We start from the raw sequence: 13,600 nt of genomic DNA, 5'->3' as shown, positions 1-13,600 counted from the left end.
TACGATGAGTACTAAAATTGGTTCTCACATATTGGGCCTGTTTCATAGGCTCAGAATAGCATCATTGCCTTGGGCCTGTTTCATAGGCTCAGAATAGCATCATTGCCTTGGGCCTGTTTCCTTAGCCAACACAACGTCACCTCCCTGGGGGGAGCAATTGTTGGAGGTGGATCTTCCCACAACAGTTATAAGCCCAGCTCAGCATTCTGGGCCTTAATGGGCTTATCGTGATGTGATGGAGGCTTGGTTTACGAAAAAACAAAAAGATGTTTAGCAATCCTTAAAATACTTATAAAAAGCATTTTTTCACATAACAAAACAAACTCCTCTATATATTTATTTTGTAAACTGTAAAAACACTTTTTAATCGGGAGTGTTTGAGTAAGATCAAAATTATGGTTTCAGAAATATTTTTACAGTATACGAAATAAATATGTGAAAGAGTTTATCACGATTTACGAAAAAATGTTGGTTTCTACCTAAATGCCTCCGAAATTTGCATAGCTTGCTCTAAATGAAAATAAGAGCACTCGTGGACGCCTCATAGCGAGAGCTTCCGAATGGGTTGAAGCGCGTGGGTGCTCCCGGGGTGACCAGAATTTTTTACCAGATGTTACGCATTAGGGATAGGGGCGGTCCAACGGTTCAACCTCTTTATCAGAAAATAACAAAGCGACGCTCTTCTTCCTTCTCTCTCACTCCTCCCCTCTTTTTCCTTTCCTCCTTTTCTAGTCCTCTCATTGTTCTCCCAACCTAACAATATATTTTCCATCTCAATAATTTATCTCTATTATTTAGAATTTTAATCTACTATCATTCTCTCCTCGGTGGTTGGTTGCTCAACTCGCTCGCTGGTTCCTGTAACTATGGCATTCCGAGTAGGAGGGGTATGCTTCCTTTGCTTCCTAGCTCTTCTGATCCTTGTTTTTCTAATTTTTGTTGAAGATCTTGAAATGCGCTTCAATCGTTTTAATTTTCCTTGAGTTATAGTGCTTCTGGCCTGATTTGCTCTTGTATGGATATGTTTTTCTTTCTTACTCTCATTCAGAGGGGTTCGCTGACTGATTTTCATTTACTTGCTACTGCAGATTTTCTGTCTCAAGTTTTGTTTGTTTTAGCTCAGTCCTTCTGTTATGATTCCTGTGCTGGAGTGAAAATTTTCCCTTTTTGTGTGGTGCCTGCTTAATTAAATATGTCGCTTGCTACGCTAGATGACTTGACTGCCAATCGATTTTCTTTTTTAATCATGGACTTCCAATCGATGTTGATCTTAGTAGAAAACTTTAAATGTATCTCATAAACTGGATTTATTGAAGGTTCTCGTACGCGGTGATAGTACGCTACGACTTACAAGCTATCTGTGTACATTATTATTGATATCGGGCTTTCGGGACAGTGGATATTCTGGTTTTCACTATCTGCATCCTTTTTCCCTGCAACTTAATTTCATTTTTCCTAGTGCAATTCTAATGTAACCTGCTCTAATTTGATGGTTTTTATTCACACACGGCAGCTGGGACCTGCTTATGGTTTGGTGTTTTCCTTATTATTATTGAAACATTTTGATTGGTTCACATCTAAGTGGTTCAGGACACAGAAGTTTTAAGAAATCATTTAAATATATCAGATTGAAATGTATCCTATCGCTTGCAAGATTGGTGCGTGCTTCATTCGTACCTAATACACTACAACGATTTTTTCTCTTTTGAGTTGCAATGAAGTTTGGTGATGCTGATCTTCGTGCTATATGACTAGGAATTGACAGACAGAACCTTTGGTTCTATTTTCTAAGACATTTTTTCCCTTCGCGTTCAGTTCTAATAATCATTTTTTGGCCCTGATCAAAGAATTTAATATGCGACTTCATTTTAGGGAAATGCCTCTTCTGGCATGGGTGTTGCTGAGCATAGTGTAAGCACATACCTGGAGCTGCAGAGGAAGAAAGTACATCGCTATATCATTTTTAAGATTGATGAGAAAAAGAAAGAAGTTGTGGTTGAGAAGACAGGAGGCCCTGCTGAGAGCTATGATGATTTCACTGCCTCCTTGCCTGAGAATGATTGCCGATATGCTGTCTATGACTTTGACTTTGTAACTTCTGAGAACTGTCAAAAGAGCAAAATATTTTTCATCGCATGGTTAGTCACACAGTTTCTCATAAAATCATAGAAGATGCATTTTAAATTCATCTGGAGAAAAATTTAACCTTGACTGGATATTTATTGGTTTAAATCAGTGCATTTATCTAGTTCCTGACTTGCTTTGAAGACTTGCAAAATAGACAACTTTTGTAAAGCAAGTCAAAGACAGCAACTATTTTGAACTGAAAGGTTAAACACCGAAATCACTTCAGTCACCTGAAAGATGGATTGATGGGTAATGGATGGAAGATGACAGTATCCAACTCCTCTATGAAGCTCCAATTCTGTCATGTCATTATTTGCTCACGATCTCATCAATACTATTCTAGTCTGATAAATGCAAATTCTTAGTCTACTTTTCGTGTCTGCCTTGTATGTGCTATTGGTGAAGGATGAACTGATGACAAGTTCTGACAAATCTGAATTACAAATTGTTTCATGAATTTGAGATCCTGACTTCTTCATCCTTGTATGTTTGTTTTACTGATTGAGTGTGTTTGGTTGGGATCTAAAGTTGACATAGGCAAAGATGTTCATACCCTCTGTTAATCGGGCTATTGAGGTTATGTATTTGATTTATATCTACACGCACAATAATATTCATGCTATTTTGATTATCTTTTATATTCCTTTGGTACAGGGTTATAAAAGATTTCTGCGCATTTATGTTGCTATGCTATGAATGCTCTCTTTCTAGATTGCATTTTGTTTAGTTTAGACCTTCGTCATTCCCAAATTCTTCCACGTAAAGAACAGTGCATCAGTGTGACTTGCTGAACCCCTTTTTTTTTTTGGAGATACTGAAATTACAAAGCTTTGCACAAGTCAAAGAACCTGTAGTGTCGCTATTGTATTGCTATTATGGTTCTATTTGTTAAAGATTTGGAAACAATTTATATGGCATGGAAGTTCTATTATGGTTCTATAAATAATGTCCACTGTATTGGTTGAGTGCAATCTGCAGCAATACATGGCATGGCAGTAAAGGTCTTATAATTACGATCCACAAGTCTTCTTAACACGTTTTAATGGTTTAAAATGGCGTGTTGTGGAACTCTAAAAAGCTGATGTTTCACATCCATATTCGATAAAGATGCTCGATTTTAACTTGATCACCCTTTCTGACTGGGTGCCCAATGTTTGACTGAAAAGTATATTGGAATCAGTGATCTTGCTTTATTGACCAACCATTATATCCCTTTCTTGTGCTTGAGACCCTTTGTTTGTTTAGTATGGTCTTTTCTCGTCTTCTCACTACCTGAATTCTGAATATTTTTTTCCATTTTATGCCACCTTGCTTTTGATTGGATGCTAATCCTTGCCTGCAATTTGTACTGGAAACAAGTTTACCAGTTGGTGTTACCTCTTTTGTGCTTGAGAAGCTGAGATTCCTTGTCTTATCAGTTCGTTGTTTTCTGTTCCCACGACCTGAAACCTGATTCACATTAGAGTTTTTTCACCCTTTCCCTGCGCATGAATTGCTGTGTCGTTTCTTCATTTAAGATCCCAAACCATCTTATCAATCACATCTTCGTTTTGCATTTGATTGGGGTTCTTTGGTATTGTGATTATTTTTGGGCTTTCTTCGCTAGTTGCTTCTGTTGTAGTAAAGCAAATTTTAGTTCTTGCTCTTATTACTGTTGTTTAGGAAGAAGGACAATAAATGTTGGAATCTTCATTCTTGGCTGAAAATCTAGGATGTCGCGCTTCGCAGTGGTTTTTTGGTTGGTTTTTACTGTTCATTTCATTTCATGCTTGGGGAAGGTGGGTGGGGAGTGAGATATTCCTTGCAGGTGGCAATTTAATCTCACGATGGAATATTTTGGGTGCGAGCTTTCATGTATGTTAGGCGACGTAATTTTATCTTTACATCAGAGCAGGTTGAAGCTGTATATAATTTGGCGCATATATGACCAGTTTATTGCCTTAGATATGGGTTTTTTAATTCAATTGTTACAGGTCTCCTTCTGTATCCCGGATTCGTGCAAAAATGCTGTACGCAACATCCAAGGACAGGTTCAGACGGGAATTGGAGGGCATACATTATGAGATTCAGGCAACAGACCCTACAGAGATGGATCTTGAAGTCCTCAGGGACCGTGCAAACTGAGAATAAGCTGGGCTCAAGGGCTCACGTTTAAAGGGTGTCCTTAGGATATCTCTGAAACAACCTGAAGGATTGCTCTTTATTTGACTTGTTCCTTGAACTTCTAGTTTACTGTGTTGTCTGTCTGTTTCGATGCATCGCATATGAATAGCTTACTTAGGAAGTAAATAACCCACACCTGTGAAGGCTGATTAGGGGCTCCTGGGCCTACAGACCCCATAGCTGGGGGAATTGGAGCTCTTCCTTACTGTGATGCTTCTCGGGTGCATATTACTACTTTGAATATTGAAAATTGGACTTGTATTCTATGGAATCAATGTTTATGTTGATGGGGACAGCTAACTATCAGCTTGGGCGGAAGCTTGATGCTGCGTTTTTTGGGGGTGTAGAGTTTGATGATAATATAATGGAATGTTAGACAGCGGAAGTGTGGGGTGACGACTGACGAGTGTGTAAATGGTTATGAATTGTGTTCTTTATGGCCAACTATAAAGTTTGTGTTCGGATCAAAAGAAAATTAAAGGATTTTTTTTTTTGGAGGGGGGGGGGGATGTTTCTGGGGGATGATAACAGTAATGTTACTAGACATTGTCGCCAAGAAATATTAGTACATTTGGGCCGCTCGTTCTTTGGTTACAGTTCAGGCCGAAAAAGTTCTCTGGTTACAGCTTCTCAAATGGTCTTTCAATATTGCGCCCGCACATGCACATTTTTTGAAATTGATTTATTATTCTTAGCAAAGTGCTTAAAAATGCTTCCTCATTTATTTATAACGAAAATAAACTGCGAGTAACGTCTTGACATCTTATGAAGATCAAAACGAAACATGAGAAGTGAAAACTACGAAATTTTAAATTATTTTCTTTTTTCTGAATTTTATTGATAGAGTGTAATTTATCTTCTCATTGTTTCTAAATATATGAAGATTATGCCCGGACGTGCACATTTTTTGAAATTGATTTATTATTCTTAGCAAAGTGCTTAAAAATGCTTCCTCATTTATTTATAATGAAAATAAACTGCGAGTAACGTCTTGATATCTGATGAAGATCAAATTGAAACATGATAAGTGAAAACTACGAAATTTTAAATAAGTTATCTTCTCATTGTTTCTAAATATATGAAGATTTCTTATCAATGTTATATCTTAGTTTGATTTTTAAATCTTTTATTAAAATAATATTTATTCGCTTCCATATATTAAAAACATAACCAGAACGTTTAAAACGGTACAGGGACCAAAAAAATGAAAAAGTGAGGAGTAACTAATTGTTTTCAGGCAAAATTTATGTATATCAAGTTATCAATACGAATATATCAATATATCAATGCATATGCAATGATTTCAAAAAACTTGCTAATGTATATTTCACTATCTGTTAATATGAGGTGACTCACTTTAAACTCCAAGCAGCTTACGAGTCCCGTATTTGATTTTTAAAAAATAAGGAAAATTTTAATATGATAAATTTTAAAAATTGAAGGTAAAAAAAGATGACAGCGATTATTTGACAACTAATTCGAACATAAAACGGTAAGTATGCATATAAAGTATACACCACCCAAATTCCAAAAGCACAAAAACAAAACACAGAGAGAACATGAGGAGCAAAAACAGCAGCCTATCCCTTTCTTAATTGCATTGAAAGAATCTGTGTTTGATACTTACCCAAAACAGGATGTGGGACAACAAAACCCATCTTCAAAGGGCATATCTCCTTTTGCAACATACTCTCCCCTTCCAGTTGTATCTTATGACCTCTCACTGTTACTCAGCAAAAAGAATCTGAGACAAGAACGACTTTATAAAATAGCAACCCTAAAGGTGCCCTTTTCTTTGTCCCAGAAAAGAAAGCACCATTTTTGAACAAAGTCCGTCAATATGGTCTTATAATCCACTGCACTCAAGAGGCAGAGCTCACAAAAATCGAGTTTTAAAAGCCCACCTTCAAGAAAATGCCCCTAACAAATTTTTGATAATAAAAAATTTAGATTTTGTTTCAATTTTGCCCTTATGAAAGTGGCAAAATGAGGCTACAGAATATTGATCAGCACAAAATTAAACTTGCACATTATGGAGCGATCTCAACTTTGCAGGACGAAGGTGCAATTTTAGCTCTAAACTTGAAAAGAAACATTGCAATGGAATCGGCACCAAGATAAGCAGTCCGCGTGTGATGTTCATCTATTGATGTACTCGAATGTAAATTCCACTGATATCAGATTGATAATTGAGTTCTACGCAGCTAAGAAAGAAGGGTCGTAGTCTCATTCATTTTCCTGATATAATTAATTATAGAAGACTTCTAGGTAATTATTAACCATAGATTAACCATAGATGGACTAGGTACTAGTCCCGATTCTTTTGCTTCCGGACTCCTCCACTCAATCGTTCGTCCGAGTCACATCGCGGTAGATCCAAATCCCGCCATTCAAGACTCATTTTCATTCGCACGATAGTCGTGGATACTGTGGTAAAAACTTTGTTTTTATGTGAGGGGGAAGTGATGAGTCTGCTTCTTGCCCAAGATCCGTTCTTATCTTTTCCCTCTCCGTTCGCCTTTTGTTCACGATAGAAAAATTTTATGTACCTGTCACCCACTATCACCTCCCACGTGATCTCACTAATTACATCCTTACAACTCTCGCAAAAAGACATTTCATGACTCGGGCTCATCTGACTTTGATGCCAACGCACAGTATGGGTTAACTTAGCCTATAATCTTAGATAATTCCATGTGATTTGGTGCTTCCTAGTATCATCTTCGCCTATACTTTCATGCCCCGGTGTATAATTGGCTCTATGGGTTTTTGATTTATTGTCCCCTTTCTGTAGCAGGAGCTAGAAGCGGGTTTGGGGGCTGAGTTTAGAACTCCTCAGTCGCCGTCTTCTTTTATCATCAAGGTTCTGTTTACGTACTGTTTGACATAATTTCCAGCACAAGTTGCTGATAGATAATGTTCTTTTTTTTGTAAAATCTTTTAATAATTGTGGTACGAAGCAGAATTTTATTCTTTAGGTTACTGTGTTTGTTGGATCTCAGAGAAATCTTTTCTGGAATCTAATAATTGGAGATTTTCCATTCATTTATCCACCCCCTCCCCCCAATTTGTGGGATTTCAATTGCTGAGACTGAGACATGCTGGGAAGGGGTCCCTCAGTTGGATTTAGATTGGATGCCTTATGGAAGACAAATTGACACTGAAGTTTAATGTCCAGATAAGATCCCCGTTGGTCTCATATCTGCGTGTTGAGTCTATTTGGAAGTGATTTGATTTTCCGTGCTGCAAAATATCAGATTCAAGGGTCGGCAGCCTGTGGCAGAGCTATCAATTTTAATATGCTTTGATCTTGTGGCGATATCAAAATGGATCTCTGAGTGGAAGTTGTGCTTGTTGCTGGGTGACAGAGAACCTGTGGACAAGCTGCCCCGAGAATTATGTTATTTAAAGCTTTGGTTTGCCATGAAAATCTTGATTAGCCAATATGGGATGTAACAGGACTATAGTATGGTTTAGGAGGGACCTCAGGATTGAGGATAATCCTGCATTAGCTGCCGCTGCCAGGGAGGGTTCTGTCCTTCCTGTCTATATATGGTGTCCTACCGAGGAGGGACAGTTTTATCCAGGCCGAGTGTCAAGATGGTGGCTGAAACATTCACTTGCCCATTTAAGTCAGTCGCTGAAATCACTAGGAGCCGAACTTGTGCTGATCAAAACTCACAGTACTCTTGCAGCTCTTTTGGAGTGTATAAATGCTATTCAAGCGACAAAAGTAGTGTTTAATCATCTCTACGGTAAGTACTGGTGTTTAGAAGGTAGTTTCAACTTTCTACTGCTTTAGCGTGGTTTGAATTGCTTCCTGATCCATACCCGAAACCATTAAAATTTTGGATCTCCCAAAGTTAGAGGTTGAAGGAAAAGAAGGAGCATTTCATTTTAACAGTTTAGAGATTGAGGATAGGGATTCTAGGTAGGATAGTACTTGAGGGCAATCCTAGATTGGCAATTCTGAATGTCCTCGTGATATTTTCTGTTGTCATTACCTTTTGGCTTATAACAATTCCTTGAATATGTGATCAGTAGAAGTAAATGAACATCACATCCATAACTGGGAAAGGAAAAGTTGGATGAAACATTGTGGTATAAAGTAAGACAATCCCCCCCCCCCCAAAAAAAAAGCCTCTTCCCACCGCTTTTGTTTTTTTCTCTTTATTCTCCAATGGAGGACAAATTTATTTAGTTATTAAAATTCTGTTGAAATATCGTTCCGTTTCCTAAGGCATATTAATCAAGACTTGAAAACTTTGCTTTGTATACAACTAAGTTACTAGTGACGTTTGATTAGGAATGACAAAAGACTCGGAGATGTATTGTGATGAGATGTTAACGAAGCACTAAGTTTATGAGTTTCCAAAACTAGAAACAGTACATCTCCAAACGTTGAATTTCAAAAATCCTTGGTGAGTGTTTGCTTGAAGTGGAAAATGATCTGTGACGGACTGGAGTTTCCTAAAGCAGAACTTGATTTGCTGCACATTCACATGGTTAGTGGTCACTGCTACACCACAGCTTGAATAATTAGTGTCACATCTGGCTATATATTTAGGTCAAAATTGCTTATTTGCAAAATGAATAATGCTTATTTGGTCAATGTGAGCTTGGAGGATAATGCTTCGATTCCCTAAATAGTTCCTTACTGTGCATTATGTATACGATGAATTGGTTTGTTCATTGAAACACCATGCTTGTAAGGCGTACGTGTTGCAAGTGTTGCTGTCATGCTGAGTAAATTAGTGAGTGTTAGTCCAAACAAGTCGAGGAGGAAATATTCATTCATCCTTTAAATGCATGGCATTTCCTTGCAGGACATCATATAGTAGACAAACAACTTTTTCTTTTTTTCTAAAAGAACCACTTTATCTAACAAAATATCATCTGAAGCAACTTACAGTAGTGCTTTGTTACGACCTAAATAGTGTCATAACCTATTTGTCCACCAGAATGTGCGAGGTATCTGATATCTATTCCTTGCCTTAATTATTTTATCAGATCCTGTTTCACTTGTCCGAGATCACAACATCAAAGGAACACTAGTCGAAATTGGTCTATCTGTGCAAAGCTACAATGGGGATTTGTTGTATGAACCGTGGGAGATATATGATGAGATGGGTCACGCTTTTACAACCTTTGAGCCTTTTTGGAACAGATGCTTGCAAAAGCAAGTGGCAGCTGCTTCACTTATTCCTCCTTGGCAACTAATTCCAGCTAAAGGTATAACTATAAATGCAAGTTAGTATGAATTGATTCTTCTTCGTATAATACGGCTGGCTGGCCAGGTTACTGTCAAATATATAAGTTTTAACTAATGTGGGTAAGAAAGCCTTACGATAAGCAGTATCTTCTTTTGGTATAAAAGTTAGTATTGTGGTCTTACTTTTTAGGCGGTAATATTATGAGATTTGGCACTGATGTGATCATACTTTTCTCTTCATATATCATTTTGCTGTCAGATTGAGATATCAATTTGAGAGAAAAACATCTAGTGTAGCAGAAAATATGTCTGGTGAAATTTTGTTTTCTCTTCCTTTGTTGATGGCAGGTGCAGTTAAGAAATGTTCAATTGAGGAACTAGAACTTGAAGACGAATTAGAAAAGTCCAGCAATGCGTTATTAGGGAGAGCATGGTCCCCAGGTTGGAGCAATGCTGATAAGGCTTTAACTGAATTTATTGAACACCACCTACTTCACTACTTAAAGAATAGACTAAAGGTTGGTGGAGACTCCACTTCACTCCTGTCTCCATATCTTCATTTTGGAGAATTGAGTGCAAGGAAAGTATTTCAATTGGCACGCATGAAACAGATATTATGGGCAAATGAAGGAAACATCACAGGTGAACAGAGTGTCACACTTTTCCTCAGGGCCCTTGGACTTAGAGAGTACTCACGTTATCTTTGCTTCAATTTCCCGTTCACTCATGAGAGACCATTGCTTGGGAACTTAAGATTTTTTCCTTGGAATTCTGATCTGGCCAATTTTAAGGCTTGGAGGCAGGGCAGGACTGGCTACCCTTTAGTTGATGCAGGGATGAGAGAACTCTGGGCAACAGGATGGATACACAATAGAATACGGGTGATAGTTTCTAGTTTTGCCGTGAAATTCTTGCTTCTTCCCTGGAGATGGGGAATGAAATATTTCTGGGACACGCTTTTGGATGCAGACCTTGAATGTGACATCTTGGGCTGGCAGTATATCTCCGGGAGTTTACCAGATGGTCATGAGCTCGAGCGCATGGACAATCCAGAGGTGTGTTACGGTTTCTTGTATTAAAATATTATGCAGATGGCCTCATGACATTCAAGAGAAGATTATCCAATGTTCATAATTGCTTCTCATTTTTAAGCTTAGGTAGTTGGCAAAATGTGAATAGCTTCATCAAATCATATGCTTTGGCATTTTTTTTGGCCATGTTTTCTTACTTTCGCTACGTGTTTGATTATTGACGAGTTTAACACAAGCTGAAGGGTCTGCATATCAGCTTCAAAGCACTAATAAATGTAGCCGTTAAACCATATTTGCGCATTAGCTCTTATTCATGTAGTAGAGGGGATATCATTATGGATTTTGAGAAATTGTAGTGGTTGTAATGTATGGGGAATAAAACGTTGCTAAGATTCTGTCCCTCTAGATTCTTAAGACTACTATTGGCTTTTTATGCTTAAAAGATTGTAAATTTTGTTTGGCCCCTTGCTGGCTACATATCTAAGGAGTAAATTCTGGTCTTTCAGGGCCAAAAAGCTTCCAAAATATTGAAGTAAACACTCTTACTATTTCCCTTTTGGCTCTTTTTTTGGGAACAGATTCAGGGGGTTAAATTTGATCCGGAGGGCGAATATGTAAGGCACTGGCTGCCTGAGTTAGCAAGAATGCCAACTGAATGGATCCATCATCCTTGGGATGCACCACTTACTGTGCTCAGAGCAGCAGGTGTAGAGTTGGGTCTAAATTATCCAAAACCAATAATTGAGGTCGATTTGGCCAGGCAACGGCTGACAGAAGCAATATTCAAGATGTGGGAAACTGAGGCAGGGAGCTCAGATGAGACGAATGAAGTAGTTGTTGATAACACCAATGTTGTTCAAAATTCGGCCATTCCAAAAGTTGTCTTGAAGAAGACTCCATGCGCTTCTATTTCATCAAATGATCAGAAAGTGCCAACACTTCAGAATCCCAAGAATGTTGTTTCTCTTGATAAGAAAAGATCAAAAGGTATGGAAGAAGGGGTACAAAACCAGAGTAGTTTACAGAACCATAAAAATGACGCAGAGGTATCCAGCAATGATCAAGGTATGTGCTCTACGAGTGAATCTTCTTCTAGTAAGAAGCAGAAGAGTGCAACTTGTGCTAGTACATGTACATTTTCTGTTCCCCAACAGTGTTCATCATCTTCTGAACTGAAGCGGCCATGGCAAGAACAGATTGACATGGAGCAGAGTTCAAGTAAAGACGGTATGCTGCCTCACAACTCATATTCTGAAAAAAAAGTAGGGACTTAGATGAAAGATAGTCTTTTCACCTTGTTAGAAATCTCAGAAAGCATCTCTAGGACACTTATCGTTTGCTTGGTCCAATTAATCATCCTCTCTAGGAAGTTAACTTCATGAGAAATACCTAGAAAATAGTTCTTGGAAAGTTAATCTCTGAGAGAGTTTGTATATATGATTTGCTTGTTAGACCTATTTAGTTTTAAGTCTCTTAAAAATGTTTAGTCCCTGAAAATACAAAACTGGTTGCATGTTAATTTCTGGTCAAATTGTCTGAGGGTGTTGGGAAGACTGATTTTTCAGTTCCCAGCAGTTTAGGATCAAAGTGTTATTGTTAGTTTAGTTTTCCTTTCTCCACGCTGCCATTCTTTGTGGAACCATCGGATTTAAATTATTAATCTATTACTGTTGAAAAAATTGATTTTTATTTGCGGTTGCAGAATGGAGTTTCTTTTGGCTTTTGGTGTAAGATCCTAATAATGCGTAATTACAATGCAGGAACCATCGGAAGTTAATGCTTTTCACAGAATTTCACTGGAGAGGCTGCATCGCGTACTGGGAGAGTAACATATTTTGCTGTATTCAAGTGCTGCCTTATAGTCTGTTCTGTTGTATAAGACCGAGTTAGCTTATTTTCCTTGTGTATATTCTGAGGTTGACGTAAACTGTAAACATACATAATACATATATATATATATATATATTTATAGGTTTGAGGTTAGATTTTGGGATCAAAAAGCGCGAGACGTATGAAATCTATAACTTCAAGATAGAAATGTATTAAGTACAGGTATGCTAATGCCACCGTTGTATTAGAAGTTAATCAGACTTTTACGAGCTTTCTTGAGCGTGGGACAAAACAAAACAATAAAGATCCTTGTATCCTGCTGCCGAGCAGGTCACTATTTGGACAATCTCTAGTAGTGCGCTTGGTTTTTACGTTGGAAATTTTGGTTTTAGTGGTTTAAAACCGAGCATATGCTAGGTGTTAAATATTAGTTTTAATCTTAATTATAAGATCTTATTTATAGATTTTGGGTTCTAATTATAAGATTTTGTTTGTAATTTATAAATAAAATTTTATAATCAGAAGTGGAGGTAGTATAATATTCTGAATCAAAATATGAGTGGATCAGTTGATGAATAATTTGGCTCATATGTTGCAGTATATTTAAACCCCCTTTTTTAATTTTTTTACATTTTGATTCTTTTCAAAACAATCAGACGAGAAGTCGACAACCACCTCAATCAGAGTCAAGGCGACAATACGTCATTTGACAGTGAGACGAAACAGAAGGTTTCCTCAAAAAAGTGTTGTTATTTGTCAAGAATAATACGATGATAGCAGCTTCATAAAATAATGTTTTACACCAAATAAATCCTGAAAAGTTATTTATATCATATAATTAAATTATAAAAACTCCTATAGCCGATTCATTGATTAAGCCTCAGCAGCAATGAGAAAGAAGGCGTAACAAATATCACACACGGATTTGTTTTCTCTGAGAAACAGACATTTTTTACACTCAGCAATTGGCTGGTTTTATGAATGCTCATATAAAATATTCGTGCTAGGCAAATCGGACCCCTTTCAACACGTCATTCTTTCCCCATTGCTTACCTTATTTAAAATAGACTATTTTACCAATATTTTGTGAATATTGAATAGTATGCTCTATAATTTTTTCCTGAGACTTACAAAAAATTTTAAAAAATCACGTTTGTGAAATAAAATAATAAACAAAATAAATTTTCCTTGTTTTTAAAATGCATATACATTTTTCTATAGTAAAAGAGTAAATTAC

At 37.2% G+C, this 13,600-nt stretch overlaps 2 protein-coding genes across 4 annotated transcripts; both read left to right on the top strand.

The window, feature by feature from the left end:
• Positions 1 to 710: 710 nt before the first annotated feature.
• LOC114751169 (actin-depolymerizing factor-like) lies at positions 711 to 4,765 on the top strand. Its single transcript, XM_028939827.1, has 3 exons — positions 711 to 887; positions 1,873 to 2,138; positions 4,101 to 4,765. The coding sequence occupies exons 1-3, from the start codon at positions 867 to 869 to the stop codon at positions 4,249 to 4,251; spliced, it is 438 nt and encodes a 145-aa protein (XP_028795660.1). The 5' UTR covers positions 711 to 866; the 3' UTR covers positions 4,252 to 4,765.
• Positions 4,766 to 6,789: 2,024 nt separating this feature from the next.
• Positions 6,790 to 12,630, top strand: LOC114751166 (cryptochrome-1). Of its 3 annotated transcripts, XM_028939824.1 has the most exons (7): positions 6,790 to 6,947; positions 7,088 to 7,153; positions 7,469 to 8,045; positions 9,301 to 9,522; positions 9,851 to 10,557; positions 11,112 to 11,760; positions 12,294 to 12,630. In XM_028939824.1, exons 3-7 carry the CDS (start codon positions 7,736 to 7,738, stop codon positions 12,308 to 12,310), a joined length of 1,905 nt encoding a protein of 634 aa, XP_028795657.1. In that variant the 5' UTR covers positions 6,790 to 6,947; positions 7,088 to 7,153; positions 7,469 to 7,735; the 3' UTR covers positions 12,311 to 12,630. The 3 variants fall into 3 exon arrangements, with proteins under 3 accessions (XP_028795657.1, XP_028795655.1, XP_028795656.1); XM_028939822.1 differs by having other exon boundaries at positions 7,088 to 8,045; XM_028939823.1 differs by having other exon boundaries at positions 6,790 to 7,153.
• The last annotated feature ends 970 nt before the right edge of the window (positions 12,631 to 13,600 follow it).

The sequence above is a fragment of the Neltuma alba genome, unplaced genomic scaffold, assembly GCF_004799145.2.
Source record: "Neltuma alba isolate B1F8T4 unplaced genomic scaffold, ASM479914v2 tig00006779_pilon, whole genome shotgun sequence".
Classification (NCBI taxonomy): Eukaryota; Viridiplantae; Streptophyta; class Magnoliopsida; order Fabales; family Fabaceae; genus Neltuma; species Neltuma alba.
Note: the sequence above shows the minus strand (reverse complement) of the source record. Positions and strands in the feature narration are given on the sequence as shown.

What these genes read in the sequence shown, in the direction of transcription:
- LOC114751169 (XM_028939827.1), top strand. Translation starts at nt 867, where the DNA reads ATGGCATTCCGAGTAGGAGGG. An exon ending in TGGCATTCCGAGTAGGAGGG is followed by an intron (nt 888 to 1,872) that starts GTATGCTTCCTT and finishes ACTTCATTTTAG; the next exon opens with GGAAATGCCTCTTCTGGCAT. An exon ending in AAAATATTTTTCATCGCATG is followed by an intron (nt 2,139 to 4,100) that starts GTTAGTCACACA and finishes CAATTGTTACAG; the next exon opens with GTCTCCTTCTGTATCCCGGA.
- LOC114751166 (XM_028939824.1), top strand. Translation starts at nt 7,736, where the DNA reads ATGGGATGTAACAGGACTATAGTATGGTTTAGGAGGGACCTCAGGATT. An exon ending in AGTGTTTAATCATCTCTACG is followed by an intron (nt 8,046 to 9,300) that starts GTAAGTACTGGT and finishes TTATTTTATCAG; the next exon opens with ATCCTGTTTCACTTGTCCGA. An exon ending in GCAACTAATTCCAGCTAAAG is followed by an intron (nt 9,523 to 9,850) that starts GTATAACTATAA and finishes TGTTGATGGCAG; the next exon opens with GTGCAGTTAAGAAATGTTCA.